Source organism: Balaenoptera borealis (genome assembly GCF_965194805.1).
Source record: "Balaenoptera borealis genome assembly, chromosome: 1".
Taxonomy (NCBI): Eukaryota; Metazoa; Chordata; class Mammalia; order Artiodactyla; family Balaenopteridae; genus Balaenoptera; species Balaenoptera borealis.
Genome location: NC_138860.1, coordinates 192,163,206 through 192,187,787, shown reverse-complemented (window position 1 = coordinate 192,187,787; position 24,582 = coordinate 192,163,206). Strand labels below are relative to the sequence as shown.

The 24,582-nt window shown below is 65.8% G+C and overlaps 1 protein-coding gene across 10 annotated transcripts in view; it reads right to left on the bottom strand.

Annotated features, from left to right (window-relative positions):
* Positions 1–3,408: 3,408 nt before the first annotated feature.
* The window catches only part of MEGF6 (multiple EGF like domains 6), a 99,512-nt gene continuing 78,338 nt past the window's right edge, over positions 3,409–24,582 (bottom strand). For 4 of the 10 annotated variants that reach the window (XM_082354593.1, XM_082354596.1, XM_082354597.1 and 1 more), the window contains 30 exons: positions 24,130–24,252; positions 23,643–23,780; positions 21,665–21,784; positions 21,219–21,341; positions 20,518–20,691; positions 20,022–20,153; positions 19,141–19,269; positions 17,381–17,509; positions 16,595–16,729; positions 16,384–16,518; positions 13,825–13,950; positions 12,979–13,110; positions 12,717–12,845; positions 12,458–12,589; positions 11,801–11,929; positions 11,583–11,711; positions 11,267–11,395; positions 10,764–10,892; positions 10,330–10,458; positions 10,004–10,132; positions 9,793–9,921; positions 9,276–9,404; positions 8,647–8,775; positions 7,520–7,648; positions 7,107–7,235; positions 6,744–6,872; positions 6,529–6,657; positions 5,793–5,921; positions 4,366–4,413; positions 3,409–4,039 (listed from right to left, as the gene is read on the bottom strand). In XM_082354593.1, the coding sequence (XP_082210719.1) occupies positions 3,981–4,039; positions 4,366–4,413; positions 5,793–5,921; positions 6,529–6,657; positions 6,744–6,872; positions 7,107–7,235; positions 7,520–7,648; positions 8,647–8,775; positions 9,276–9,404; positions 9,793–9,921; positions 10,004–10,132; positions 10,330–10,458; positions 10,764–10,892; positions 11,267–11,395; positions 11,583–11,711; positions 11,801–11,929; positions 12,458–12,589; positions 12,717–12,845; positions 12,979–13,110; positions 13,825–13,950; positions 16,384–16,518; positions 16,595–16,729; positions 17,381–17,509; positions 19,141–19,269; positions 20,022–20,153; positions 20,518–20,691; positions 21,219–21,341; positions 21,665–21,784; positions 23,643–23,780; positions 24,130–24,252 (3,770 nt within the window). In that variant the 3' untranslated portion in view covers positions 3,409–3,980. Of the gene's footprint in view, positions 4,040–4,365; positions 4,414–5,792; positions 5,922–6,528; positions 6,658–6,743; positions 6,873–7,106; positions 7,236–7,519; positions 7,649–8,646; positions 8,776–9,275; positions 9,405–9,510; positions 9,625–9,792; positions 9,922–10,003; positions 10,133–10,329; positions 10,459–10,763; positions 10,893–11,266; positions 11,396–11,582; positions 11,712–11,800; positions 11,930–12,457; positions 12,590–12,716; positions 12,846–12,978; positions 13,111–13,824; positions 13,951–16,383; positions 16,519–16,594; positions 16,730–17,380; positions 17,510–19,140; positions 19,270–20,021; positions 20,154–20,517; positions 20,692–21,218; positions 21,342–21,664; positions 21,905–22,661; positions 23,003–23,642; positions 23,781–24,129; positions 24,253–24,582 lie in introns of those variants that run through there. The other 6 variants (XM_082354594.1, XM_082354600.1, XM_082354592.1 and 3 more) reach the window with 5 other exon arrangements.

The following is a 24,582-nucleotide window of genomic DNA, read 5'->3' as shown; positions in this document are numbered from 1 at the left end:
GGGGGGAGCATCAGGGGCTGAGTTGAGCTCATCACCCCAGGGCCTGGAGGCCACCCTCCCATGTGCCGCACGTCCTTGTAAATCAGTTTCCCCTCTATGGAGAGGGGGGCATAATTTACATAAAGGGTGTATGTTCCTGTGACCTCGTTCTCACCGCACTCAACATGAGCTTTAGGATCTCTCTGCACATGTGGCTGCTCCCAACCACTAGGGAACATCCCTGACGGGTCCCTCCTGCTGGGAGACCCCCCCCCACCGCCCACCCCGCCCCGCTGCCCTCTATCGCCCCTGGTGGCCGGCACAGGCACTGCGGCCCAGCCCTCGGCCTACACTGCATCCAAAGGCCCCCAGGCCCCTGGGACCCAACGGTGCCTGGGGAACCCCAATCCCCAGGCCTCCCTTAGAGCCCTTGGACCGCCGTTTCGGCCCCTTGGGAGCAACGCTCTGCACCAGTGTTTGGATGTGCAGATCGCGCTTCTCCACCCACACCCCTGCGAGCCCTTGGGTTTCGGTGAACCCCACTCACCTCCTCCCGGCTCTCTGTTATTTGTCAGCATTCCTGACATTGGACCCCAAACCGCTCCCCCCTAGTTGTCACCCATCTACCCCGTCACTGGAACCAAGTCCATTTGAGGGCTGGCCGGGGCCGGCATCCTCACTTTCTGGCCCTTAAGATCTGAAACTGTGAAGGGCTTCACCCATCTTCTCGCCAGATAAATTCCGGTATTTCCGGGGTTTGTTGCCACGTTGAACAGGATCTTATTTTGTATTCTGTTTTCTAGTGGGTCACTGGCGGTATTTTAGAACTACAGATTTTTATAGGTTTTATACGTTTCCTATCAACTATATGATTTTATGGCCCACTTTGCCAAATTCTTATAATCGTGCTAATCTGTCTCTGGCCCTCTCAGCTTTCCTATAGCGACAGGCTGGTTTGTCCCTTCCCCGCAGGTCTGAACACCTCTTACTTCTTTTGCTCACCTGATGGTATGGCCTGGGGTCCTCCAAGCTCTGCTGGGGTCAGGAGGAGTGAGTGACGATCTGATTCTCCATCTTTAAGGGAATTTGTTCATTCTTCCCACGAGGTTTACGTGGCCCAACCCAGGTCCTGTCCAGGTGGCCCAGCATGACGCAAGCCGAGCCCATGCCCCCAGTTCTAATGTGGAAGGACAGCCAGAAATACAGGCTGTCACATCAGGGCTGAGGAGACCAGCAATGTGGGGGAGGGGAGGCAGGAGCCCAGGTTGGGGGCGAGGAGGCCTGGGCCACTTGCTGGAATCATCATTTTCCCTGCTCAACTAGTATATCCTTAGCACATGTCCATTGCCAAGAAAGCGCCTTTCTGTAACCAGTTTTCCAAGAACTTACATCCGAAAGAGAGCTGAACTTTATCAAATGCTGTTTCTACTTCTAGCAAGATCATCGTGATTTTTCGTGTCACCCAAACACATGGACACATTTTCTGATGTTAAACTGTCCTCTCATTTTAATCAGGTCCAAGTCCCATTGGATCAAGTGGGTTTTTCTAAATAGTTTTGAGAAGCTGACATATTTCACTCAGGCTTTCTGCATACATGTTGTGAGTCTGTAATTTTCTTTTCTCGTACTGCCCTCACCTGGTTGTAGATTACACCCACCACTGCTTTACGAATCTGAGCCTCGACTGTTGGTGCACGTATGTGTGTATATTTACATACAGTCACATACGATGCTTTTCACCCTGAAATAGCAAAACTCACGGCCCGGCTTTCTTTCTGTTTACTTTGTACGCTTATACTTCTGTCCTTCCAGGTATGTCTTTTGTAAATAAAATGCTGTTGAAGAATGTTTAATGCAGTCTAGGGATCTGATTTTTGATCATCTGTAACAACTTCAATCAGGCTTTAATCTACTTTCTTATTCTGCTTGACGTTTCCTTCCTTCCTGCCTTCCACTGGAGAGGTGAAATTCCCTCCCACTTGAAAGTTAAACATCCTGCCAGCATTTTTGCGGAGGTCACCGTTTCTTATTCAGCGCCAACTGCACTAGGGTTTGGTTTCCTTTTATCAGTGTCTTTCTCTTCCCCACCTGCCTCAGCTCCCACCTCACCTGGCTTCTGCTGTGATTGTTTTGATTCTCTTAAGCACTAGGTCATATGGGAAATGCAGTGACTATCTCACACTTTCCCTTCTTGCTGGGAAACTTCTCTGAGTGTATTTTCACGTCTGGTTCTAGCGCGGTGCCCACCGAGGCCCTGGACACCTGAGAATAAACATCCACTTTGCTTCTCAATGACAGTTTAGCAGGACACATGATTCAAGGCCATGAAATTCAAATTTCAACATCTTTTCTTCAACATTTTGAAATCAACATCACCATCTTCTCGCTTTCAGTGTTTCTGCTGTGGAGTGAGATATGTCACTCTTGACTCCTGTTTGTTTTTTCTGGGCATTGTAGAATTTCTCCTTGCCACTAGTATTCTGTAAGTTCTCTGGACTAGGGCTTTTTTATTTTATTTTATTTGCACCTTGAGTGCTTTCCATCTGAGATCATCCAGCTTTGGACCTGAGAACTTGCTGTTTTGTGTCAATGGTTTTTACCTTCTTCTTCTAGGACTTCAGACACATGGGTGTTAACACTTCCCTTGTCCATTTCTACCGATCTTTCCTTTGTATCTTCTCTCTCTCAGCCTCCACGCTGCCTCCTGGGAGTGTCCTGAGCTGGAAAACCCATTATTCAGCCTGATTCCTGCCGCCCTCCCTCCGACTCCAGCTCCCACACCTCCCGCTCAGTCCTGACGCTGGTCCTTCTCGGCCTGCTTCTTCCTGCATCACGTTACCACCACCATCCCCAACCCCTTCCAGGGTATGGATTATATTTATGTACCTCCGAGTCTTAACACGGTGGCCCATTAATTCGGTTTCCTCTGCTACTGGCTGTTCACTAGTTGTCTAAGGGGACAGGGCTTTCTAGAACCCACCCTATTTTGCCCCATGAGATCCTTTGCCCTTGGAGGCATCAGCTACCTGGGCTGGTGCTGGAGGGGAGGGGAGAGGGGGCTACAGCCCAGACCTAAGTGTCCGGCGTGACAATCTGGGTCCAGCCCTCCCCATTGGCTCTACCCTGAAGATAGGGCAGGGGTAGGAGTAGGGGGGCGCCCAGGCTGCCCCCGACAGCACCCCTGCCCTCCTCCCCTCGGGGCCATGCTTCCCCCACGCAGGCTCTAAGACTCAGGGCTTCCTCGGTCTCGGGGCACCATGCCCCTCCAGAGCACCGGGAACTGGGATAGACCCCAACTTTGCTTGTGTGGCACCCCTGTCCCCAGAGGGGCACAGGGGCCAAACGGGCCTCTCTGGTCAGGCGCATTCATGCCGGCAGGCCCAGGAGGCCACCCCGCGGGGCCCACACGAAGCAGTGAACACACAGGCCTTGAGGAAGTGGCTGCTCCTTTCTTAACTTCCTGGGTTTCACATGGTACCGAAGCGCCCACCCAGAGGCCCCTCAGGGCCCCGCAGTCCCGAGTCAGGGCTTCCCAGGCTGGGCAGGAGGCGGGCAGCCCTCCAGAGCCCAGGGGTGCAGTGGGCATGTCTGGTTGCCCATAAATACCTTTCCATAAATACGGCCCCGCTGTTTCCAGGTAAACAGGCTGAGCTGCAGCAGTCCCAGGGCCTAGCACCAGAAGAACCTGCTCCGAGGTCAGGGGCCTCACGCCCGCACCTGCACCCACACCTGCCCGCAGTCCCACCCCAGGGCACCGGTCGGGGGGCTTCCTCCACACTGTGGTCCCCGCGCCGGTGCCCCGGTGCTGCAGAGCCCGGCCGGGCAGGGCCTCCGTCCTCGTGGCCAGACGATCCTTGCAGCTGCACGACTGTCCCCAGGCCTCGGAGACAAGGGCGGGGCCAGAGTCCCGGCCCCCGGCGTCCCTCCTCAGTGGTCACCAAGGCCCCTGGGTCCTCTCAGCGGCCCCTGGGAGACGGGCCTCGGCGGGGGCTGCCCCTGAGCTAGTGCTTCTCTGCGCTGCTGCTGAGGCCGGGGCGGTGAGAGGCTGATGGTGAAGCCACTGAAGGGGCAGGAGAAGAGCAGGTCAGCCCCAGGGCAGGTGCAAACTCTCCAAGTTTTCAGAGCTCTGGGCTCAGGACTCCACTCCTGTCCTTCCAGCTCCAGCCCGACAGAGGGGGGAGACAGCCCAGCCGCTGCTCCCCAGCTGCCCCCCACGCCTCACCTCTGAGGTCCAGGTTCTGGAATGCCCGCCACCCAGTGGGGCCCAGATCCCACGCAAGTGCCCAATCCTCGTCCCTCCTCTGGCCTTAGTCTGCTGGTCACGAACACGCGATGCCACCAAATGCCACCCCCCTGGCAATGAGGGGATGTCCCCGGTCCCCTTACCTGGGCCAAGGGCTGGGGATGCGGTCTCGGGGAACTGGGAGGGCCCACCTGAAGGCAGACAAACATGCTACTGCCCCACCCTTTGGTGGGCAACAGAAACGGGGCAGCGAGGCCTGCAGGGACCCCCACTCCCACCCTGCATGGCCTCTCCCCGCCTCACTCCTATGCAAATGATGGGGCTCTCCCTCTCCCCAAATGAAAGTCCCCAGCCTTGCCTGCCGGAAGAGAGGCCGGGAGGTGGGACTTTGGGCTGGATGGGGAAGAACCAAGCAGGGTCCACTCCAGGACAGGGGGCAGTGAGGCCCTGCCTGTCCTCCTTCCTAGCAGGGCTCTGCTCAAGCAGACGGGGCTTCAGGCAGGTGAACCCCCAGCTCCTGACCCTCGCTAAAGGTCAAGGCCGCCCAGGACGCATGCAGCGCAGTACCACACCTGACCACCAGGTGCCACCGTGGACAGCGTTCATCCCAGCACCAGCCCCCCAGGTTCTGCCTCCACCTGCCCCACCCCCCGCCTCTGCGGGAGGTGGGATTCCCTCCCCTAAAGGTGCTTAACAGTCTGGGGCCAGGGCTGCCTTGACGAGCCTCAAAAAGATGCACACACAACGTGAAGACCACGTCTGGGGTCCCCAAGCCAAGGAGCCCAGGCTGGAATCCCCGCTCACAGCCCGGCTCCCCGTTCGCCCCATCTCAGCGCCTGCCCGGCACAGGCCCCAGGCCAGCCTCTGGTCTCCCTTGGCAGACACGACCTCTTGGCACTGCCTCTTCCCAGGAGCAGGCTGGGCCTGGGGGAGGTGACCAGGGGACACCAGAGGGGCACAGCTGGCCGGAGGGGCAGGGTACCCCGAGCTCTGCCTGCAGACAGCACATTCCCCCAGAGCCTCTGGGGCTGAGAGGCCACGGTGCCATCACGGCACCTTCCCCGACCCTGCCCGTGGGTGCCCACAGGCACGCGTATGCACTGGAGCACAGGCACGCCGGGAAGCACACGTGCGCATGGGAGCACACACAGGCACTGGCACGCACACACGGGGGCACACGCAGGTGCTAGCGTGCACAGACCGGAGCACACGCCTGTGCTACTGCACACGCATGCACGGCGCACCGTCGTGCCCTGGTTCACACACACGCAGGGCGAGGAAGGGGTGGGGCGGTGGGCTGTGTCTGCGCCCACCCACGCTGGATCACCCAGCCCTGCCCGTGGGGTCTCCGCCCTCTGCAGTTTGAGCCCACCCCAGTCGCTGTCTGGGCCTGGAGTCAGCAGGGCACGTCAGGCTGGCCCACGGTCGAGTCCGGCCCCATGGTCCAAGGGCTGGAGGTTCACACTTGGCCCGTCAGAGGCCTGCAGATGCCACGGGCACCGCGCCGGGCTGGTGACCTTTGGCCCAGCCAGCACAGGGTCCTCCCTCTGCTCCCCCGAGCCTGACTCACCCTGCTGGCACATGGGCCCCATGTAGCCGTCCACGCAGTGGCACTGCCCACTGACAGCGTCGCAGTCAGCCCCACCCCCGCAGGAGCAGCGCAAGGCACAGCCTGGCCCGAAGAAGCCCCTGCTGCAGCCTGAGGGCACAAGACGCGGGAGAGACGGGCCTGAGTGCCACTCCTGTCTGCCTGGGGCCGGGACCCCAGGCTTCGGGCCACCCCGTGGGGGATGTGCAGGAGCAAGGACCTGGGGCCTTAGCTTCCCTGTCCTGCAGGAGTTCTCACATGGGAAAGCGCCAGGCACCAGGCACCGGCCCAGAATCACTGCCCCGCCTTCCCGCCCAGCCCCCGGCCGGCAAAGGGGAGCTGGCGGTCAGCGATGCTCCCTCCAGGGCAAGACGGCCAAGAGCCATGAGGACGTGTGTGGAGCCCCCAGGGCCGGCGCCTCCTCCCCTGGCACGTCTGGGAGGCTGGCGCGTTTCCTTCCCACCTAACTGGGGCCTCTCTCTAGGCCTGCAGCCCACACCCAAGGGAGAGGCTATCTGGGGACTCAGGTGGAGGCCAGAGGGCAGGACTGGCCTTGACAGCCCCGAGCAGGAGCTCCGTGCTGGGTCCCCTGCAGGGGGACGGGTTGGGCACGGTGCCCAGGCCACAACGTGGCACAGATGGGGCTCCATCAACACGGTCGATACCACTGACAGAGACCCGCACCCATGCCCCCCACCAAGCGGGACCCCAGACTCACCCAGGTCACAGGTGGCCCCCGTGAGCCCCGGGGGGCATAGGCAGTGGCCGGTGACGGGGTCACAGGGCACCCCGTCCTCGCAGTCACACTGCTGGCTGCAGCCTTCTCCAAACGACCCCGGCTCACACCCTGGTGGGGGCAGCGGGCTTAGCATCACCTGTCCCGTACCCAGGGTGAGGGGCCGGATGCAGCACGTGGGCGCACGGAGCACTCACCCTTCTCGCAGAACTGGCCGCGGAAGCCGGCAGGGCAGAGACACCTGCCACTGACGGGGTCGCAGGGGGCGCCGTGCTGACACTCGCACGTCCCCCGGCAGCCAGCCCCGTGGAAGCCAGGGGGACAGGCTGAGGGAGACCCGGGTTGGAGCTCCTGACTCAGTTTGCCCAGAGTGAGCCAAGGACCGGGTCAGGGGCCCAGCTCCCCCTTCCTCCCACCCAGGCCCGGCCCTGAGCCGGGACCTCTGCCCCGGGAGCCCCACCGAAGCTGGGGTCAGGCCTCATCTCATCGGGCCCCCCGCGGGGAGTGACACAGAAAGCGGAGGAGCGGACGCCGGGACAGGGGCCGACCCCACGACTCACGGTGCTCGCAGGTCTGGCCGTAGAAGCCGGGGCCGCAGTGGCAGGCGCCCGACGAGGGCTCACAGGCGCCGTGGTCGCGGCAGGAGCACCGCAGGCGGCAGGCGGCACCGTAGCGCCCAGCGGGGCAGGCTGGGGAGAGGCCCGGCGGGTCAGCCTCCCGCCACGGGAGAGCGGGGGCACGGCGCTGGCCCCTGGGCACCAGCCTGATGCGCGCGAGCCCGGCAGCCTCGCCCGGCCCTACGGCAGCCTGCGGCCCCCGCACACGCCCTCGAGCTACGGGCCTCCTCGGGATCCTAGGGCCCCCCCCCCCCCCCGCCACCACCACACCGGGTACGGCCTCGCTCCCCTGCAGGCGCCACCCCTCCAGCTCACGCGGCGATGTGGCCCCCAGGCTGTCCCAGACGGACCCTCACCCAGCTCGCAGTGCAGCCCCGTCCAGCCCAGGCCGCAGGAGCAGCTGCCGTTGGCGGCGTGACACAGGCCCCCGTTTCTGCAGGAGCACACGTGCTCACAGTTCGCACCAAACCGGTTCTGGGGGCAACCTAGGGACAGAGTCGGGCGCTGCTCAGCGCTCTGGCCCAGGGACGCACCCGCCCCCGATCTGACAGTCATTCAACAAACACTCCCCGGGCCTCTCAGAACCAGTCCCTGCCCCCTGGGCACACACGCGCCAGGAAACAACACCAACAACGTCCTGCCTGTTCATCTACCCTCCGCAGATGCCGGGCCTGATTGGCGCTGAGGATAACGCAGGACGAAAGGGACCAGGGCCTTCCAGGGGCTGTGAGTGCCTGCCCAGCTGGCGGGAGGGGGTTAGGGAAGTCTTCCTGGAGGTGGTAGCACAGAGGAGGCTGGGCAACCCTGCACTCCAGGTGGCCCCTGTTCACACGCTGATTGACCCATGGCTACCGTCCTTTCCTGCGGGCCTCGGGGAGTGTGACCGGCCCCTTGATGAGGACCAGAGGGCGGCAGGGGGCTCAGACCCACCAGGGTGCGGGGCCAGGCCAAGCAGGGCCTTGAGGACCATGCATGCCACCGTAAGCATGAGCCCCCACCACTGTCCCCAGGGACCACCCCGTCTCCCCACCATGGGCTGTGCTCCAGGCCTCCCTCTAGGTGGGGTCCCTGGCCACTGGGCCTGGTAGAAGGGCCAGAAGGACCCCATCCCAAGAGGACATCAGCCAGAAAGCTGGCTCCGTCCTCAGACGAAACAGCCGCCTGACCCCTCCTGCTGGGGGGGGGGCTCTGGGTCAGAATATGTTCATCCCCCACTGGCCACAGGTCACTTGATGGCCTGGGCCTTGGGGTCACAGGTCAAGGCAAGGCATGGGGTGCTATTGGATGACCCGATGACCCGAGTGGGCGCTGCTGTCAACGCAAGCTAGACCCTCACTTCTTATCCTCAGGGCACTTGGGGGATTAACGGTGGGGACCCAGTTCTCCCCCAGTGACCCCAGGGCTTCACCCCATCACCCTCGCCCCGAGGCTGACGGAGTGACACCGTGAGGTACCCAAGGCAGCAGCGGGAGCAGGCTCTCACCGTGCTCACAGTGGATGCCGGTCCTCCCGGGGGGGCAGGAGCAGGTGCCGGTCACGGGGTCGCAGGCCGCCCCCTGCCCACACCCGCACACGTGGGCACAGCCGGGGCCGAAGCGGCCGTGTGGACAGGCTGCCAGGAGGAAATGGGAGGGTGGCCACTCCAGGCTGGTTCCCCCTCTCTCCGCCGTGTCAACCCGGGAGGGGGCGGGATGGGCCGGGGATGGGGCGGGGTGGGGAGACTCCCGTGTCTGCCCAGATGGGGCGGGGCTGCCTGCTGCCACGCCCCCTGCCCGCTGGCTCTGCTGGGGGCCGGCCTGCGCTGCCGCGAGTGACTCACGGCGGCCCCCACCCACCCCGCCAGCCCAGCCAGGATTCCAGATGATTGGAAAGGCCCCACCTGGCTCAGGGAAAGGCCCTTCTCTCGGCAGGATGCCCGGCTGGCCTCTGCATGGCCCCTGGTGGACACGGCCTGAGCTGGGGGCACAGCACACAGCCAGGCAGAGCTGGCCGGCAGGGATGCTTTGGTCACACGGAACCCCCAGCTTAGCCCAGCCTGCGGCCGGGCCCCGGGGGGCGGGCCCAAGAAGGGGGGTGGTCAGGGGCTGTCCTGCCCGCAGGCTGGCCACTCACCGAGGCCGCAGTCGCTTCCGAGGAACCCAGAGGGGCAGTGGCAGGCCCCTGTGGCCGCGTCACAGGAGCCCCCGTTGAGACACCCACACAGCTGCTCACAGCCGGGCCCAAACTGCCCGGGTGGGCACCCTGCAGGGGGAGGGGCCAGCTGCCAGGGGCCAGGGGGCTCCAAAGGCCCTGACCTCCCACCTCCCACGTCATCTCCCGAGGGCCCAGCGGGCGGCATGGGCAGCACCGTGGTAGCCAGCGGCACACGCGCAGGCCCCCGAGGCAGGGTGGCAGGCCTGGTTCCCGCCGGGGCACCGGCACTTCTGCCCACAGCTCTCCCCAAAGGCGCCGGGCGGGCAGGCTGGGGTGAGGAGGCAGGGGGTTGGTGCCGGCCCTGCCTGGAGCAAGCGTCCTCCCGGGAGTCACCTCCCGGAGCCCCTCCTGCGGGTAGAGGTTTGGGGCCCAGCACAGGGGCACGTGTGGCCTGAGCCACCCCCTGCCCCAGGGCCCGCCCAGGTTGGTCACCTACCCTGCTCACAGCCGGGCCCAGTGAAGCCTGGGGGACAGTGACACTCCCCGGTGACGTGGTGGCAGGCAACGCCGGGTGGGCACTGGCAGCGCTGGGCACAGGCCTCTCCAAACCAGCCGGGCGGGCAGGCTGCAGGGGGGCGTGGGCCCGGAGGGGTCACCGTGTGAAGGGCCCAACCCCACCCGGAGCACCAGCGGAGCTGGGGGCTCACCATTCTCACACCACAAGCCCCTCAGTCCCGGCGGGCAGAGGCATGCCCCGGTGACGTGGTGGCAGGTGGCTCCCCGCCGGCAGGCACAGTGCCCCTCACAGCGAACCCCAAACGCGCCCTTGGGACAGGCTGCGGGGAAAGAGGCGGGCGGGCGGGCGGGTGGCTGAGTCCTGCTCGGGGCGGCCCCCTGGACAGAGGCGGGGCGGCCCCGGGAGCTCAGCCCACAGCCCTGCCCCCTGCCTGGCAACTGCCCACCCCGGGGACGCCTCCACACCCTGGCGTGAGCTGAGGCCACACTGGAGGGGGCCCTAACCCGCCCCACTCACGGCTCTGGCACTTGTCCCCGGTCCAGCCGGCCGGGCAGAGGCAGTGGCCTGTGTGCCGGTCACAGAGGCCGCCGTGGAGGCACCCGCAGACGTGCTGGCAGCCGGCTCCGAAGAACCCCGGGAGGCACTCTGCAGAGGCGGGGACATGTGAGGAGACCGGTGAGGGTCCAGCCCTGGAGCAGGGCGATGCCCCTGGGACCCAGGACACCCCCGCCCCGCCCCTGCGTCCTGCACCCAGAGCCTCGGATCCCGTGTCCTTGGGAAGGAGGGGTGCCCAGTGGGCTGGTCACACTGCAGGCCACACCCCAGGACCCTGACCCCCAACACCAGGCAGCCACAGGGGGAGGGGGCTGCACCGAGGCACACCGGGGCGCTGGCCCTGGGCTCCAGACCCCCAGGGTCCCTCCTTCCTCCTCCGCCCGCCCAGCGCTCACCCTTCTCACAGGCCAGCCCAGCCCAGCCCTCTGGGCAGGTGCAGTGGCCTGAGACAGGGTCACAGGTGCCCTGGTTCTGGCAGAGGCACGAATGCTGACAGTCCTCGCCGTAGAGGCCCGCGGGACAGGCTGGGGACGGAGAGAGAAGTGACCTGCAGCGTCCCCGCCAGCCAGGCCGGGGGCCTGAGCCCTCGGAGGGCCAGCCCACTGGATCTGCAGGCCCGCCCCAAAGGGCAGGGACCTAGGGCTGCCTCTAGGACGACCTGCTCCACGGCTCCCCGGGCCCACCTGCCCAGCCTCGGGGGGCTCAGGGCTGAAGGGTGTGGTCCTAAGCCTTCCTCCCCTCCCCAGGTGCCCCATGGTGGGGGCATGGGCCCCCGCCCTCCCTGCCCTCCATTCCCAGCGAGCTGTATGCCCACCTCGTGCCCCACACCATGTGACCTTGCACGGCCCAGGGAGGGGCAAGCACGTTGCCTGGCCCCAGACTCCTGGGCAGGGCTTACCCTGTAGGCAGGTGGGCCCCATCCAGCCAGGGCCACAGCGGCACTGCCCGTGGACAGGATCACAGGAGGCCCCATTAAAGCAGGAGCAGGCCTGGCTGCAGTTGTGGCCGTACGTGTGGGCTGGGCAAGCTGCAGGAGAGAGGGGCGGTCAGGGGCCGGGGGGATGGACCCCGGGAGGGGCTGCAGCAGATGGTCCCAGGCTGCTGTGGTCCATCTGCCCCTCCCTCTGGCCTGGGCACCAGTCCGGGTGGCCACAGATAAGGGCTGACCCTAACCCTAGCGGGCAGCACCCAGGGCTGATGGGGGCCTCACGCACTCTGGGCACAGCGGGGGCCCCGGCGGCCAGCAGGGCAGAGGCAGGAGCCGTTCGCGGCGTCACAGGGCACCCCGGTGCTGCAGTCACAGGCGCGGTGGCAGTCCACTCCAAAGAAGCCGGCCGGGCAGGCTGCAGGCAGGGGGCGGTGATGGGAGATGGCCAGGGGTCATGGGTCCCCACCCACACGCCCGGCCACCCCGGCCTGCACCCTGGCTCACCGCGCTCACAGAAGGTTCCCCTCCAGCCGGCCGGGCAGGTGCAGGCCCCGCTGACATGGTCACAGGCTGCCCCGTGCTCACACTGGCACTGCCGCCCACAGCCCGGCCCGAAGTAGCCCTGGGGACACCCTGAGACACCAGACCATCAGCTGGGGGGACGGTGGGCCTGACCCAATCCTCCCCAGGCGTCCACCACCACCCGGCCAGGGCCCGGGACTGTGGGGGCGGGAGAAGCCCCTCCATACCCAAGGCCTCTGCAACCGTCCCCCAGCTAGGAACCGAGCCCCGAGCCCTGGGGAGGAGGGAGCCCCAGGCCCACCCAGACCCACCAACCCGGCCAGGGCAAGGCCCTCGGTCCTTAGCAGGCATCTTCCTCCCCTCCTCCAGGTGCCAGGTGTCCTGTGGGGTGCAACTGCCCCACCTCTCCCTGCTGTTCCAGGTGGGCCTTCTGCTGGGCCCAGGCAGGTGGGAGGGTGGAGCCTGGTCCAGGCCGGGGAGGGAGGGGGGTGGGCTCAGGCAAGGAGACTCCCTGTTTGTCCGGGGACAGGAGGGCAGGACTAGGTCCCCGACACTTGGGCATGAGCACGTGTGCGTATGCATGTGTGTGCACGTGCCGGTGTGCATGTGTGTGCGCGTGCGGGCTGGGCCGGGACTCACGCTGCTCGCACCACGGGCCCGCATAGCCGGCCTCACACAGACACAGGCCGCTGACGGCGTCGCAGCTCCCGTGGCCTGTGCTGCAGTTGCAGGTGTGGCTGCAGTCGGGTCCCCAGTGGCCGCTGTCACAGGCTGCGACAGGGGCCGGGTCACCCTGTGCAGGTGACCACAGCCACGTTGGGGTCCAGGGCCCTCCCCGGGGCCTGGGCGGAGGCTTCCCCAGGGCAGGGCAGGGACGCTTGCACATCAGGCCGCCTACCTCTCTGGCAGCGGAGGCCGGTCCACCCCGGGGCGCAGCTGCAGCGGCCAGTCACCGGGTGGCAGAGCCCGTCGTTGATGCAGGAGCATCGCATCTGGCAGCTGGGCCCAAACCAGCCTGCTGGGCAAGCTGCAGGGAGGGCAGGGTGAGCGTGCTGGGGACAGGGGACTCGGGGCCGGGGACAGGGGGACACGGGTACGGGACGCAGGGGCGGGACACGGGGATCGCAGGCGGGGCCGAGGTCGGGGCGGCGGGCACTCACTGTCCTGGCAGCGGCTGCCCATGAAGCCGGGGCGGCACAGGCAGGCTCCGGTCTCAGGCTCACAGGAGGCACCGTGCTCGCACTCCGGGCAGATCTCCTGGCAGCCGAGCCCCCAGCGACCCTCAGGACAATCTAGCCCCACCACAGCCAGTCAGTCTCCCCTGGGGCCTTGCTGGGCCCATCGGGGAGCAGGAACTTCTGTTCCCACCTGAGCTGTCCCGGAGGAGGGAGAGGCACAGGTCACGGGAACCCCAGCCTCCTCATGGGCTGGAGGCTACAGGGCGTCCACCCCCAGAAAGGGAGCCCCTGCCCTAGAATGGCTCAACAGGCAAAAGGGGGGCACCCAGAGTGAACAGGTGCCTAGAGGACAAGCCACAGGCCCGGGGAGGGCTGGGGGCCGCTGGTCAACCTGTCTCCACGGCTGACAGTTCCCAGTGCGTGCACCCTCCGTGGGCATGGCCACAGGGCAGCCGCAGGCGCCCACGTCCAGACCCAAGGCTGGTTGCTGTGAGCTCTCGCAGTTGCTGTGGACTGGCCTGGGGTCTGCAGGGCTCCAGGGCTGAGGCCAGGGCTCCCCAAACACAGCCCGGTGCTGGGGTCCCCAAATGGGATCCAGGCTGGGGTCCCCAAACACAGCCCGGGGCTGGGGTCCCCAAATGGGATCCAGGCTGGGCTCCCCAAACACAGCCCGGGGCTGGGGTCCCCAAGTGGGATCCAGGCTGGGCTCCCCAAACACAGCCCGGGGCTGGGGTCCCCAAGTGGGATCCAGGCTGGGCTCCCCAAACACGGCCAGGAGTCATGCAGCCCAGGGAGGTTAGGAGACCCCGGGACATGGCTGCCACTCACCTGCCCCACAGTCAGCCCCGGTCCTCCCAGGAGGGCACAGGCACTGCCCCGTGACCCGGTCGCAGGGGGCCCCCTCACAGAAGCAGGAGCCTGAGCAGTTCCTGCCGAACGTCCCGGCCGGGCACTCTGCGGGAGGGAGCGGAGGGCCTCAGCCTCCACCACGGGGAGCTGCCCGCCTCCCCTGGAGGCCCCACCCTGCCCCGGGCACCTGCCCCCGGCACCTTCCCCCTGCCCCAGCAGCGCTGCTGGACACAGCCGGGGTCCCCTGGGTGACGAGGGCGGTCATGGGAGTGGGCAGGAGACGGGGGACACGGGGCAGGACAAGGAGGGGCCTGCTTGGGCTGACCTGCGTTGGGGAGCGGTGGTGAGGGGCGGCCTGGAGACCACAGGCCAGCAGGGCTTGGGAGGCGGGCAGCCAGGACCCTGGAGAGCGGGGGGCAGGGCTGGCTCTGCCTTCCTCCCACTTTGGTCCACCCTGGGGACCCCCTGCCGGTCACCCCCATGTTCAGGAATGAGAGCGGCCAGGCGGTTCTGGGCCCACAGCAGGGCTTCAGGAAAGAATGCAGGGGCCACGGAGCCTCGCCCCACCCGTGAGGGCTGCAGTGGCTGCTCTAGTGGGCCTGCAGGGCACCGCGCCAGACCTCACACCTGCCCTGGCTGGGGAGGCAACGCGGTGGAGGGAGGGCCCTGCCAGCCCCAGCACCGTGCGGCCGCCCCAGTGCTGCTGGAGGGAAAGCTCCCAGCGCAGGAAGGCCAGCACGGCACCTGGAGAGGGCGGGCTGAGGCACCCTCCACACCAAAGAATCAGAGCCCGCCCTGCACCCAAACACCCAGCGGGGCTGAGAATTGAGGACGCTCCCTGCCTGAGGGGCATGAGGTGTCGGGGGGGGGGGGCGCCAGGCCTGGGGTCTCCCTGGGACCCAAGATGGGCTCCAGACAAAGGACACACCCTGGTGAACTGTCGCCGTGAGGGCCCATGCCGTGCGGGCATCCACCGACGTCCCACCACGGGCACAGGCCCGCCCACTGGACCGCAGGTGCAGCGCAGGGCACGCACCAGGTGGCCAGGTGCAGCACACGCACGCAGCAGGCGATGGGGTGCAGCACACGCACACAGGCACCCACGCAGTGCGGACCGGGGCGGGCAGGGAGGCCCAGCGGGGCCGGATGGAGCTGTCCCGCCACCTAGGGGAGACCCCGCTCCACTGACTGGGGGCGGACGCATGTTTGGGGGTTAATACTTTCCAGACCTAACAGCAGCGGGGAGCCCATTATTGCTGTAAAAATATGTGTGTCATTTCCTGTGGCTCATCCTTGGGGCCCTGGAGGCTTTTAAAGAAAAAAGGAAAAGAAAGACAAAGAAAACCAGCAGGGAAGGGCTGGGGGTGAAGGCCCTTCCTGCGTCTCAGCACACAGGCCGCCAAAGAGGGCAGGTGCAGGCAGGCCTGCCGTGTGCTGGAGTGCAGGGGACGTGCGCATCTGGGGGGACGGGGAGTCGGGCGGAGTCAGGGGGCCTGAGCCCACCAGCTCCTGGGGTGTTTCATGGATGAGACACATGCTCGGGGCTACTGAAGGCCCCTGGGACCACAGAGCCCCTCAGAGCCGAGGTCAGGCTTGCGGGCGGCAGGGTGGTTTCCGGGCTGGGTTCCGAGCCCTACACACTCCCCTCCTGTACCGAGGGGACCCGAGAGCCCTCAGTGGGATCACCCCGGAGGTCTCCAGGACCACCACTCAGTGGGAGGGGCCAGGCCAGAGTGCAAGGGGAGACCCACCCCTCGGCTGGGGCTGGGCGGTGGCCCCCAGGCCACTTAGGGGCAGCTGGGCGGGCAGCTCTGACTGAGGGGGACTCGAGCCGCTGACCCGGTCGGGGTCACACCAGTCACACCGCAGGCCCCCTCTGCTCCCACCTGACCCCCGGCGGACGGGTGAGGACAGTGTGCCAAGGGAGGTCCCAACCTGCCTGTGCCCCGTCGGCGGCCACGGCAGCCCCACTGCTCAGAGCGAGGGCTCCCCATGTAAACGAGGGGCCCCCAGCCTCCAGCCTCGCCCGTGCTTGGTGCCCACTCATGCCGCCCCCCAGCCCGGGCATCCACGTGGAGGGCCTTTGGTCACCACCCGCGCCCCACGCCGGCACCTCCGGCCCAGACTTCGCTCCAAGCCACCACCCTCGGGAGCAGCTGCCTCTGTCCCGCTTGCTCAGACCCACCAGGAAGGAGCCCCCTGGCCCAGCTTCCAGCACAAAGCTCACTTAATGCGTTCTGTGATAGAATGAGTGAGCAAGTGAGGGAGGGAGGGGACGATCTTGGAGAGGCACTGGCCCTTCTCCAGGCCGCCCTGCACGTGCGTGCACATGCACACACACACACACACACACACACACGAGTTCCTGCCCTCTCGGGTGCACAGAGACAGGCAGACCTGTGGCTGAGTCACCGCCGCGTGACCAGGGTGGGGACATGGCAGGTCAAGGTGCCGCCAGGACCAGCACTTCCGGTGCCCGGTGCCCGGCACGGGCCAGACAACCTGCACCCCACCCGCACACCAGGGCTGGCCGCTCACCTTGGCTGCAGTCCTCCCCCTGGTAGCCGGCAGGACACTGCTTCCCACACTGGCCGCTGATGGGGTCACAGGCCACCCCCGGGGGGCAGGTGCACGCCTGCCGGCAGCCTGGCCCAAAGAAGCCGGGCTGGCACTCTGCAGGGGGAGAGGGGAGAGGGGTCTGCAGGGTTCCGCCGGCCCTGAGGCCCTCCCTCCACAGCCCTGCACTCACCATCCTGGCACCGCTCGCCCCCGAAGCCCGCCTTGCAGGCACAGCTGCCGTCCCTCCTGTCACACGCGCGCGTATTCCGCTGCTCACACTGGCACTCCTCCGAGCAGCCCGGCCCGAAGGCCCACGGTGGGCAGGCTGCACCCCAGAACCAACCGTGAGGGGGCCTGCCCACTGTGAGCGCCCACCCTCCCCAGCCCAGGGTCTCCGGCCCCATCCACCGAGCTGCGTCCGGGACCCCACGCAGAGCCGCGGGTTTGTGCCCATTCCACAGATGAGAAACAGGGTCTCAGAGAGGCACTTCCCAGCCAGGAAACGCTCGGGATCCTCACTGCCTCCCTCTATACAATCCTTTTACAAAGAGCTGCTAGGATGAAGCCTGCTTGCTTTTCGCCAGCGTCCCACCGCCTCTCGCATCCCAGGTGTCTATGGACGCAGAGAGGGGTGACCCCACCGGGGGCTCAGGACTTGCTGCCAGGAATGTCCTGGAGCTCTGTGCCCTGGAGCTTCCGAGGGAGGCCTGCCCCTGCCCACGCTCAGCCCACCCACCAGCCTGGCTGGGGCTGGCACCGCCCACCCAGACAGACGCCCGGGCGGCCAGTGCAGTCCCGAGGACGTGGCTTTGAGCCCACAGACCCCACATCCCAGCCGGGGCACTTGCTGAGCCCCCGCATCCTCACCTGTAAACGGTGACGGTCCAACACAAGCTGGACCGCGGGCAGGAAGCGCCCGGCCCATGCTGTGGCCCCGCCCCCCGGACACGGGCAGCCAGCGGGCAGTGGGACTCACCCAGGTGGCAGAAGCGGCCATAGAGCCCCGGGTCGCAGAGGCAGGCCCCGTAGAGGCGGTGGCACCGGCCCCGGTTGGCACAGTGGCACTTCTTACCGCAGTGCTTGCCGTAGAAGCCTCTGGGGCAGCCTGGGGGAAGGGGAGCCTCTTGACTGCCCACCCGGACATGGCCGCCCCCCGAGGAGATGCTCCAAGGGGCCCCAGGACCAGCACAGGAGTCAGGAGAGGCCTGGGCCACCAGCAGCCTGAGGGCGCTGCACCCCAGACAGGGAGGGTCCCGGGGTGGGGGGCGAGGGCATCACGAGGGCAGAACAGCCACGAGGTGCACCCCATGGATGCGGCCATCTGCCCTGGCTGGCCCCTGCCCCTAGGGTCTGTGGCCTGGATGGCGGCCAGAGCGGGACACCAAGCACGTCCCTAGCACACACATGGGAGACGCTCAGAGAAAGCCCACCCTCCTCGTCTGACCGGCACCTGCAGCGTCCTGACGTCTGTCCCTCGGTGGTCACCTAGCCTGACCTCTGAACCTCACAGAGGGAAGGACACGGGCCTAAGCTCAGGGGGCCCAGGGCCAGGACAGGGCTCTGGCATTCCTTCCCAAAACGCTCCCCTCCAGCTCTGTCCTGCCCCCGTCCTGCCTATTGAAGGGCCTCAGGGAGCTGGATGGTGACCCCAAGGTACGTCCACATCCTAACCACCAGGATCACCAGGTGGGGCCATCCTGCACTGACGGAGCAGGCCTCACCCAACCAGTGTCCTTAGAAGAGAAAGGAGAGGGAGGCCGGAGACAAGAAGAGGAGGCCACGGGGAGACAGAGGCACGGACTGCGGAGAAGCAGCCACGAGCCCGGGGCACCTGGAGTCTAGGAGACTAGTACGGGGCCCCTGAGAACTGGGACAAGTCTCCTCAAGCTCACCTGCACGGGCACACTTTACCCCCAGGACCCTGACTGAGACCCGGTCCCCAAGAAGCCACACCACGTCGTGAGCGGAAGCACTAAAATGCAGACGCTTTATCTGCCGGGAGTCCCTGGGGTCCGTCCAGGGCCCATCACACATACAGCGCCCAACAGGCAGTGGGCTTTCAGCCTCCGCAGAATAGGGATGGCAGATCGCAGGGGAAGATAGGCAGGGACGTTAACCAAGCCGAGAAGGTGACCAGAGGGAGGGGGTGGAAAGCCCTGCCTGGCCGCCCCGGGACTTAGAAACCTGCCCCACAGAGCTCCCGCGGGCCACCCAGGCACTGGGGACAGGTCCACTGATCGCTGCCATCCGCTGCTAAGGCGGGAAGTCCTTGATATGTTAGCTACATTCGCCAGCAAAAGAAGCAGAAACTTAAAGTTCTGAAGACTTTAAGATGAAGCATCAAGCACCTGGGAAACTTATGTGGACTCTAGTTCCTCCAGAAATGTTGCAACTTCCAAGTTAAAAAGGATGGTAATGTCGTCCCATGCAGCCGCAGCCCAGGCATGCTCCCTTCTGCAAATCCCACCCAGCCATCATATAGCTTTCCTTGAATGCTTCCAGGAACAGGGAGCTCACTACCTTCCCGGGGACCCTGCTACAAAAGTGCTATACTTCCAACAAGTCCTCACCACCTGCTATAGTCAGGCCCCGGGAGAATCACCAGATGTAGAAAACTCAATGCCTCTTCCACTAAAGGGCCTCATCCTTCCCCCAGAAGGAAGGGGACTAGGAGATGAGAGATAGTGCCCACCCCTCCCCTCCACCCAGAGGACAACCCTGGAGGGTTGCACCCACCGTCCTCACAGTGGGCTCCACTAACACCCGGAGGGCAGCGGCAGGCCCCCGTCACAGGGTCGCAGGTCCCGCCGTTCTGACAGCTGCAGGAGAAGCTGCAGTTCTTCCCGAAGGTGTCTGGGGGACAAGCTGCAGGGGACACAGAGAAGCACAAGGGTCACTGGCCTGCAGGGGGACTCGGGGCCCAGAAGCCCCTCCAGAGACACCGAGACACCCTCCTGGGGGTCGAGCCACCCAGTTCAAAAGCAACTTCCCAGAGCAGCACCCGACGGCACTCGTGCTCCCTGTCCCTGCCCACGGGCACGGCAGACATCTCCAATCAATTGCCACACCCTCTCTCTCTGAACTCTGACACGTCCACCTTCTCGACCAGCACTTTCAGAGTCAGTCACTGGCAGACCCTCAGAGACAGTCACTACGGCCCTTGAGACTACTGGGGTCGCTGGGCAGGGAGTGGACAGGCTCTGAACAGAGCCTGGGAAAGCAGCTTTCAAATGTGCTTCGGCTACCAACTTGGTGCGTGGCCTGGGGAGGTGACCTCTCCCCACTGGGACTTGGGCATGACTGGCCCACCCGCTCGCTGCTCTTCATCAGACCCCTTTATGTCTTAGTTGTTGGCTTGTCGCCGGACCCCTGTCCACCGTGACATCTGTGAGGGGCAGACACCAGGCCCTGCTAGCCCCTGGGGTCTCCCAGCACCTAGAACAGGGCCTGGCACGGAGCAGGAAGCCAAGAGACCCTGAATGAACGAGTGAACGAGTGAACGGATGGACCTGCGGAGCCCCTGCCCAGGGCCGGCGGGGAGGCGTAAACTGTGTGTGCTGCGCAGGTCCTGGGGCTCAGGGGCCCCGCCCACACCCTGCCCCTCACAGCAGCCTCACCCTCATTGCAGACGAGCCCGGTCCAGCCGTCGGGGCAGTCACAGCCACGCAGGCTGGGGAGGCAGGTCCCCCCCTTCCTGCAGTCAGCGCAGGTCAAGCTGCAATCTGGGCCAAAGGAGTCGTCCAGGCAGACTGGGGGACACAGCGGGAGAGGGGCCTCAGAGCCTGACCCCTGGCCCTGGACTCCGCCCAGCAGCAGGCCAGAGAAGGGGGCACAAGGGACGTCCTCAGGCTGTGAAGGCCCCACGTGGGCGAGCTGAGACGTGGGACCCAGATGGGGGGCTGGGAAGGGCCCTAAGCAGAGAGCTAGTGGCCCCATCCCAGGCTCAGCCCCGGGCGCGCTGGGCAAACTGACCAAGCAGCTTGGCCTCTCTGCGCCGTGGTCCAGCGAGGCCCTCACGGGAGCCCTTCCTCACACCCAAGACCGCAGGGTGGGCGGCAGCCAGGCCTGAGGGGGCACTGGTACCAAAGCCCTGGGGACGGGCCCACCTCTCACCAAACTTCTCCTCCAACGTGTGCTCGCCCCGCAACTCCTCCTCCTCCTCCGCCTCGGCCCCGACGTGGTCATCTTGGAAGAGGTGGGGCAGCTCGTCCTGGAGCACTGCCACGTGCGGGAGGGGCTGCACGAGGGGCAGGTGGCCGTCCAGGCCCACCTCGGGCACCTCCAGGGCTGGGCGGAGCACAGAGGGCCCTGAGCCCCTGCCGCCCACCCAGCCGCCCCGGGGTTGGACTCCCTGCCCCTCGGTGCCCAGAGGCAGCTCCGGGCCTGAGCCCCACCCCGGGGCCCCTCCTCACCCCAGCCACCCGGGACATGCCCGCTGCACTCCTGACCCTACTTCTCAGGACAGAGGAGACTCCGGGCTCTGAGGCCCTGACCCATGCCACATCTACCCCGGCTGTCGCGGCCCCCCTGCTGGTCCTAGGGACCCTGAGCAAGGAGTGGGTGTGGGGACAGGAACAGCTCTCTGTCCCTCTGGACGCTGTCCTCAGTCCCGGGAACGATGTCCCTCCTCTCACCTGGGCGGGGCAGGAGCCGACTCCAGGGCCCCTGAGTAACACCCTGCCTGGGGGCGCCTGTCTGTCCGGCCCCTCCCCCCAACCCTGCTGCCCCCCGCCTGTCCCACAGCGAGAGGCAGGACTGAAGTGGGCTCCGTCCAGCCAGGAAGGTGGGGTCCCCGTGGCGCCCCTCAGACTCACGGCTGCAGCCCCGGCGGTCCTCGTCCAGCAGGTGGCCGTCCTCGCAGGAACACCGGAACGAGCCGGCCAGGTTCGTGCAGCGGTGCTCGCAGCCGCCACGGCCGGAGGCACACTCGTCCACGTCTGTGGGCAAATCCGGGGCCGCTGGCGCCTGTCCTCCGGGGGTCGGGGCCTCGGGGGCCCCTCCTGCCCCGGCCCTGCCCACAGCACAGGGGCCTGCTGGGTGATACGCACGCCACAGCCATCCTCCTGTCCCCAGGGTCAGAGGGACGGGGTGCACCGCCCGAGGGAGGCCAGGCTGGGAGCAGCCAGGGGTGCAGGCCCAGCCCGAGGAAAAGACAGTGACCTCCGGCAGGGGAGGGAGTGGGCAGGTCCCCACAGCCCTGCCGATGGCAGGTGCTCAACCAGCACCCACTCCCCAGCCAACCCGGCTGCCTAGCGCTCACCCTCACAGCCGCAGCCGTCGGCGCCAAGCTGGTAGCCGGCATAGCAGCTGCACTCGTAGCCGCCAGGGCTATTGGTGCAAACCTGCTGGCAGCACGGGGAATCGACACAGTCATCGACATCTGTGGGGCACACACCACAGCCCGGCTGGCACCCAGGCGCCCGCCGCATGTGCACCCTTCCACAGCACACCAGTGTGTGCACACCTGCACACAACCACACGCACGCCTGCACACCGCATGCTCACCTGCACACAACCACACGCACAGCTGCACACACACACAGCTGCACACACCCACATGCACACCTGCACACACCACACGCACAGCTGCACACACCACGCACAGCTGCACACCACAGCACACCTGCACACAACCACACGCACAGCTGCACACCACATGCTCACCTGCACACAACCACACACACACCTGCACACACCACACGCACAGCTGCACACAACCTGCACACCACACGCACAGCTGCACACCCACACACACACCTGCACACCACAGCACACCTGCACACAACCACACGCACCACTGCACACACCACATGCTCACCTGCACACACCACATGCACCATTGCACACACCACACGCACACCTGCACACACCACACACAGAGCTGCACAAACCACATGCACACCTGCACACAACTACACGCACAGCTGCAATCACACACACCTGCACACCACACGCACACCTGCACACACCACACGCACCACTGCACACACCACACGCAGAGCTGCACACAACCACACACCTGCACACACCACACGCACACCTGCATACACCACACGCACACCTGCACACACCACACGCACCACTGAACACAACCACACGCACACCTGCACACACCACACGCACCACTGCACACACCACACGCACACCTGCACACAACCACACACCTGCACACACCACACGCACACCTGCATACACCACATGCACACCTGCACACACCACACGCACCACTGAACACAACCACACGCACACCTGCACACACACACAGCTGCACACACCCACACGCACAGCTGCACACAACCACACGCACACCTGCACACACCACACGCACACCTGCACACACCACACGCACCACTGCACACACCCACACGCACACCTGCACACACCCACACGCACACCTGCACACAACCACACGCACACCTGCACACACCACATGCACACCTGCACACACCACACGCAGAGCTGCACAAACCACACGCACACCTGCACACAACTACACGCACAGCTGCAATCACACACACCTGCACACAACCACACGCACACCTGCACACCACACGCAGAGCTGCACAAACCACATGCACACCTGCACACAGCCACACGCACACCTGCACACAACCACATGCACAGCTGCACACACCCACACGCACACCTGCACACAACCACACAGAGAGCTGCACACCACATGCTCACCTGCACACAACCCATGCACATCTGCAGGCACCCACACACACCTTCATGCAACCCCACGCACACAACCCCATGCACACAACCACGCACACACCTGCATGTGAGTTGCATGTCCTCGCACACAATCACACATGCACACATGTCCTGGTCCTGCACACACAGACACACGCAAGACACAGGTCACGGCCCCGGGGCCGCCTGCCTGCTGTGGGGGCAGCCTGGGGGCTGGAGGGTAATGGGAGCCATCTCGGAAGCAGGGCTCCTCGTGCAGAGGGGGTGCTCGCACACCACAGTGTTTCGGGTGCTGCTCCCGGCACGTGGGCATTTGACCAAGTGGCTGAGCAGAGGTGGAGGTGTGGCGGGCGCTTGGCAGCGTGGGTCGCGACGCTGCCTCGCACTAGGCCCCCGCGTACCACTCCCGCCTCCACCCGGGGCAGGACTGGGGGTGATGGGAGGGAGCGTCCTCGTCATGGCATCAAACCCAGGCGCAGACCCAGGGCAGCAGCAAGCCCCTGGCTCGGGGGTGGGGCGCTCGGGAAGGAGGTGGCTCGCACCAATGCACGTCCTCTGGTCCTCGTCCAGCTCGTAGCCGCGGGGGCAGGTGCAGACGGGCCCTGTGCTGCTGTGGCTGCAGCCGTGGGAGCAGCCGCCGTTGTCCGCCTCGCAGCTGTTCACTATCTCCATCTCGATCCCTGCGGCGACACCCGCCACCAGGGACGTGGGACAGGGGCTGGGGTGACGCCCCGAGCCGGCATGGTCCTCCCGGCCCCAGCCGCTGCCACTCTGCTGGGAAACAGGCAGCACAGAGCTCCTGGGCCAGGCGGGCTCTGGAACCCTCTGTCCTCCTGGGGTCTCCCGTCCTCCTCCCACCCTCCCGGGGCCCACACGCAGCCCCCAAGCCCAGCACTGCCCTTGACTGACAAGGAATCTCTGCCCCTCGGCCAAAGCGAGCCGACCGCCGTGGCGGGCTGGGACTGGGGAGCTGTGTTGCCCCCCAGGCACCTCCACGCCCCGTGGTGCTATCGCCCACTGTCCACTCACGGTAGCACTGCCGGCCATCGGCACCCAGCTCGTAGCCTGCGTTGCATACACACTTAAAGGACCCGTGAGTGTTGACGCAGCCGTGGGCACACTGGGCCAGGCCTGTGGCACATTCATCCACATCTGGGTGGGAGACATGGGGGGTTGGGGGCTCTGGGCCACTGGCCTGAGAGACTCGGCCCCCAGGGGTGGTCTCTGCCGAGGGGTCAGGGCCCAGGGCCCCAGGGGTGGTCTCTGCCGAGGGGTCAGAGCCCAGGCCCCCAGGGGTGGTCTCTGCTGAGGGCTCAGGGCCCAGGCCCCCAGGGGTGGTCTCTGCCGAGGGGTCAGGGCCCAGGGCCCCAGGGGTGGTCTCTGCCGAGGGCTCAGGGCCCAGGGCCCCAGGGGTGGTCTCTGCCGAGGGCTCAGGGCCCAGGGCCCCAGGGGTGGTCTCTGCCGAGGGCTCAGGGCCCAGGG